General features: G+C 43.1%; 1 protein-coding gene across 1 annotated transcript in view; it reads left to right on the plus strand.

The window, feature by feature from the left end:
• Window positions 1-5,459, plus strand: part of TADA1 (transcriptional adaptor 1) — a 31,151-nt gene extending 25,692 nt beyond the window's left edge. Inside the window, exons 7-8 of the mRNA XM_053243982.1 lie at window positions 2,337-2,499; window positions 4,731-5,459. Of these exons, the coding sequence (XP_053099957.1) occupies window positions 2,337-2,499; window positions 4,731-4,883 (316 nt within the window). The 3' untranslated portion in view covers window positions 4,884-5,459. The remainder of the gene's footprint in view (window positions 1-2,336; window positions 2,500-4,730) is intronic.
• The last annotated feature ends 541 nt before the right edge of the window (window positions 5,460-6,000 follow it).

Raw genomic sequence — 6,000 nt, forward strand, 5'->3', positions numbered from 1 at the left:
CTCCTTTGTAATGCAGAATAGGGAAGAATCTCAGAAAATAAGGCTTATATTTTATTTTTCAGCAGAAACTGTTATTTGCAGAAGTAATTTTGTGGTTTAAAATTGGAGGTGAACCAAATTTTCATGTGTTTTTATTTTCATGGTGAAAGTCTGTCAAACTACACAAAAATAAAAAATGTTGGTGATCCTCTGACTTTTCAGTTGTGAGCCTATGAGAAGGGTTAATCTTTTGTATAGTACTTAGTTTTGTCTTGGGCATTAAGAATAATGTATGAAATGCAATGAGATCTTGCTGGTTCTCGTATATTTTAATTGAGCAGAGCTGGATGATAATTTAGTTGCCTGATATCGCGGGGCCAAGTCCCTATCTATAAAGGGACTTGGCCCCGCAGTCCCTGTGACTGGAGGCAGGGCTGGGGCTTGGCTCTTACCAGTCACATGGGCTAGGAGGAGGGCTTACAGAGACTAGGTGAAGGCGCTGGGCTCTTTATAGATAATTCAGATGTGGCAGCTCCTCTGAGCTTTGTCGGACAAGCTCAGGGATGAATAAACTTCTCTGAGCTGTGGGCTAGCTCTGGGACCACATGGCTCCTAGGAGCCTTAAAAAACAAACTTGGACGGCTTCTGTGCAGCTGTTAGATCTGTAATTATTGTCCAGGACTTAGATGAAAAATAGATGCAATTTTCAGGGGGCACTTGATAGAAGCACTTTTCATCAATAACAAAAGTGAGAACAAACTAAATTTTCATTTGACTCATCTCTGTTAAAAAGAGAACCAGGTAGATTGCATGACATTTATTAAATGATATCCACAATAATGCAGTGCACCCCAAACAAACTACCCTATATTCCATACAAAAGATCAAAACAAAACCCTTCCCACAGGCTTATAATCTAACACACAACACACACTCGCAAAAAGAAGAACAATTGGCAGAGAGATAGAGGTCAATAACATTATTCAATTTAAACTCCATTAAGAATAGGCTTAATGGAAAATAAGGGACTTGAGGTGCTTTTTGAAAAGTAGAAGGTACTGGGATCAAATGTTGTCAGGTGACAGGCAATAGGAGAGAGAGGAAAAAGTAAAATGGCTAACATTGTGGTTTGAGATATTGTGGGGCTACAAAAAAATTGTATTTCACACTTGTGCTGCTCAGGGATACTATTAGCAGTTTCTGGGCAACCAGGCACTCGCCTGAAGACCTGTAGAGCCTGTAATATTCATCTTTGGGAACTATCTTAACATTTATATATAGATTTTGCTTCTGGTTTAAAACTTTTGACCTTTCTCAACTACAAATGCTACAGATTGAAATTGTAAACCGCCTGGAGATGTTTATATGGGGTGGTATAGAAATGTGCTAAGTAAATAAATAAGAATACAACCTTTAAAGAAAAGATTCCTGTCATCATCAGCCTTTAAAGAATGATAGGCAAGGCAGAATTGCACTCCAGCTGATGTCCATGCCCTCCTTTGTAGGTCGTCGCTCAGTGATAGAGCACATGAGTAGTGGCCAGTGTGGGAGGCACCTTTAAGCATAAATTAGTAGGTGCTTATCTGTGCTCTGGCCACACCTGCAAGCTGCTCCAAGCAGCAGGCCAGCATTCCCTGCGGAGGGGGATCAGCTCCACCCCAGAGCCAATTCCCTACTGGTGGCCAGGTGAGTGGTAGAGCCCATCCCCTGCTGCAGGGAGTGCTGGGCGGTGTGCTGCTGCTCAGAGCAGCTTGCAGGTGAGGCCCAGAGCACAGGTAAGCACCTACTAATTTATGCTTAAAGATGCCTCTTGCGCCCCCCGCCGGCAGCACCCGCACCAGCCTGAGATTCAGTGCCAGATAGATAATACTGAGCTAGATGGGACCATGGTCTGACTCAGTAGAAAGCAACTATGTTGAGTATTTGCAGGACTACGTCGTTGAAATAGTAACACATTCTGGAATCTCACACTCCAGCTTGCTTCTGATTTAACAGTGGACCCTGTGAGCAGCTGCAAGTAAAAGCTGTAATAATCTCATAAACATATCCTACAACTGGACTTTCAGGCCAAACGTTTCACAGGAAACCTGGTTGTTTAAATTACAGGGTTGTCTAAATAGCTAGATGATATAAACTGAAAAAAGGCCTCAGATTGATTCCTGTGTCCCCATCAAATTTGGAATAGTTTCAACAATAGTTCTAAAAGAGGCTTTGAATTAAAAATGCAGACTTCTCATATTCAGGCAACACCTAGGCCAGCACTGAGGAAAAGACTCCAACTGGCACTCGTGCTTTTTCATAATGTAATGCTGGATCCTTTTCTTCCCCAATCCCCACCATCCTTCTCTTTTTTCTAGTCCCCCAACCTGCTTGGCTCCCCCTCCTGGTCAAATCCTTGCTTCCCACCCACCTCCTGATGATGCTGAGCAGCAAGCAGCCCTCTTCCTGGCGTGTTCTGGAGACACTTCACCAGCCACCCTGCCACCAGTGAACATGTATGATCTCTTTGAGGCACTACAGGTAATGTCCCTGTTCCACTGACTAGTTTGACTTGAAGGAGGTGTTTTCTGGCAAGTAATCTTGGAGGGTAGTACCTCTTTTCTGTGTGTGCACATGCCACATGTAGGGATGGATGTCCAGGCTGGATGCAGCAGTTAACCCAACATCTGTTTTAGATTGTCCAGTGAATTTAAATCTAATTTCCTACCACAGCTCTAGATATTGGAGAAACAGGCTCCCTTCCCACTTCATGTACTTCTAGTCTTACAGATATTTATATCTGTAACCCACCACTTTTCTATGACTCTCAAGCCTTAAGTGGGCGGAACTTGCCTCCAAAATGTAATTCTACAAGTGTATTGTGTATTACTAATGTACACCTATTTCATTGACTCCAAAAATCTGTGTTGAGAGAGGGATTGAAGTGTGCCTTAAAAAATCAAATCACCATCCTGGGTTACATCTATCACTCATGTCCCTCAGAATGGGAAGGAATGCGACTTTGATTCCCTGCCCGTGCCAGTATATGGACAATGAGATTGTTCCAGGGGTGGAAGTAAGGATGCACTGGGATTCTCTAACTCAGCCAGTACTATAGCTGATAGATGTGTGTGTCTGGGGGGTGGTCCTAGGAACATCACCATTAGGCAGGAATCACAGATAATATGAATTAGCTATTCTATAATGGCAATGAGGATGCCTGCAATTGTCCTCGGTTGGTGGAGGAGGGTACCCAGTGTGGGTTAACTGCTTCCACTTGCTCCAGAGGTAGGTAGGACCTATGCTAATTAGGAAAAGCTTTAAGAGCCGAGGGGTGGGGTGGGGGCAGGAAGACGCTTTTTTGTCTGCCTGCTTCAGAGAAGGCCACTCCTTTGGTATCTTTCTTTCCTTCTTGAGGCCTATCTCTTTGTTCTTCTGTACTCTTCTTTTTATTCTGTAAACCAGTTGCACATATCTCTCTATATAAAGCTGCTTGAACCTCATTCACTGACTCACTGAGTGACATGAAACTCCCAGACCAAACCACAAAAGATAGAAACATGCCATTTTCACAGGTAGGTTCTAAACCTTGCCCAGACTACCAAAATAATTGGAGATCCTGGAAAAACTGATTAATTTGCCAGAAAATGTGGAGAAACTTTCCCAATGGAAAATTATAGGGAATGACACTTTCCGACAAACTTTGGGAGTTTTCTCAGGTACTTTTTGAGACAAGAGTCTGATCTTTCACTGAATTATGAAGCAACAAACAAGCTATATATTTTTTCAGTTCACTGTATTTTCAATCCATGTCAAATTTCCATGAAATTTACTTAAGAAATTGAAAAACATGAAAAAGCTTATGTGCTGCAGATGTAAATAAATTTTCCTAGACACATAAACTCTTCTGGACATCAACTAGCAATGAGTGAAGGAAGAGTTCATGGTCATTTTGTGCTACAGGAGGAATGCTTGCAAGTGTGTGTGTGTGTGTGTGTGTGTCTATATTGAGTGAAATATAAGAATATATATTAATATGAATGAAATGTGCCTCCAATTTAATCTAGAAACGAAACACTGAGCTAGGTAATAAAAGTTTGGGAAACACTGACCTAGTACATGTCAGATACTATAAAAGTAATGAATGATGATTTGAGGCCTGCAACCAACATGTTGGCTGAAAGCTTCGGCGCACCCTCCCCCGCTCCACCTAGTCAGCAGACAGTCTCTCTGATGCATGCTTCTTCTGTTGCTCATCTCTTTCGCTCACCCTCTTCACACCTCTCTCTCTCTCTCTCTCTCTCTCTCTCTCTCTCTCTCTCTCTCTCTCTCTCTCTCTCCAGTTTCTCCTCCCTGCCCTGTTTTTCTTCTGTTTTGTTTCCTGGAGGTAAGGGGGTGACAGGTGCCCCACCCAAGCTGGAGAAAGTTGCGGGCAAGGTTGCCCAACTAGTGAGTACAGGTGAGCTTAAAAGAGGCACTTCAGAGCAACGAAGTGAGGAGCATTGGCCCGTCTGCTGTGATGACCAGCATATGCCTCCATGTTGCCACTGGTGCCAGCTAAGCAGAGAGCATCAGCTCAGTTGTCCTGGAAGCCAGGATATGTCTTCCTGTGACACATGCACAGTTTTGTTGCAAGGCTTCACCACCACAAGCGCAATGCAGTCAGGGTTTGATGAAGCATGAAGATTATGCAAACAGTTCCAGCTGGAGCATGTAGGGTTTTTAAGCTTAGAATGTGTTGCTAATGAAACTTCCTTATTTGTAACCTGTAGGTCCATCGAGAAGTGGTCCCTGCTCACACAGTCTATGCTCTCAATATTGAAAGAATCATCTTGAAGCTCTGGCACCCAAACCACGAGGAGCTGCAGCAAGACAAAATCCACAGGCAGCGTTTGGCTGCCAAGGAAGGGCTTCTGATGTGCTGACACGGCAGCCTCACACCAGTGCTCACTACAGACTGGGTTGGTAATTCTTGGGCCTGCCAGTTGGCTTTGACTTTAGGACCACAGAACTTCCATTATTGTGCCAGCATTTCCCAGTGGAAATATGGACATCTTTCCTATGGAAAAAATGACTTGAGAAATGAGAATGCATTGTGTTTGCTACCAGAAAGCCATATAGCATAAACGTTGCTCTGGCTGCTTTAAGGACTTCATTGCTTTGCTGAGAAACCGGTCAATCAAAGTGAGCAGAAGTCACTCTGAGAAGATTTACGTCACGCTAGAAAGGGAACTTTTTCTACAGAAAGTCCACTTCTTTTATTAGTCGCAGATAATTGTGTTCAGCAGGCAGTCCATTTCTGCCCTGCAGAGATCAACAGAGACTGTTGCCAAATATTAGAGTTGCATTTAAACTTCTGCCCTGGGTTGCCTTTGAAGCAGGAAAAGTGCATGTGGGCAAAGAGCTGTGTTTAGTTTTTGGATTGCATTCATTTTGAATACTGTAGATTTAGGACAAATGGAGAAATCCTACTCCATGCTAATAAACTTGATTGTAAGACAGTTTTCATAAAAGGCAATCTTCTTCATCTTCTTTTAGGATTGTGATTAGATGTTATGAAAGGTTCTTCAGGCTGAATTTTGTTACAAATCACAAAAATGTGGATCATAGAAAGCAACCTAAAATGATCTAGTCACTACCCAGACTTTAATGGTTTTACACTGATGTTAAGGGGCTGTAGTTCCACCTTGCCCTTCCTGAGCTCTACAATCTGTCAGCAGCACCTCTGGAGGTGCACACGGTTCTAGCTGGTTCCCCCTTGGCCTCCGATTAGGAGCGGGGAGGGTGTTAGTAGTTCCCAGTGTTGTCATCTGCCTCCTACCTAGACTTTATTATTATTATTTCTTGTTTACACAGTCAGACAGGTGTTATTGACTGGTTTGCTTTATCCAGACATCGAGTCCTTCCCAAGGACCTGGGATGGCTGAATTTTATCATCAATACTGTTGGTTATTATAGATATCGTCGCAAAATATAGGCTGTTCCCAGTAAAGTTGCTTTTTGTAATTGGCTGATGGTGATTTCGGTGGCCCCTATGGTGTT

This window comes from Hemicordylus capensis, chromosome 4 (genome assembly GCF_027244095.1).
Source record: "Hemicordylus capensis ecotype Gifberg chromosome 4, rHemCap1.1.pri, whole genome shotgun sequence".
In the NCBI taxonomy this organism is placed as follows: Eukaryota; Metazoa; Chordata; class Lepidosauria; order Squamata; family Cordylidae; genus Hemicordylus; species Hemicordylus capensis.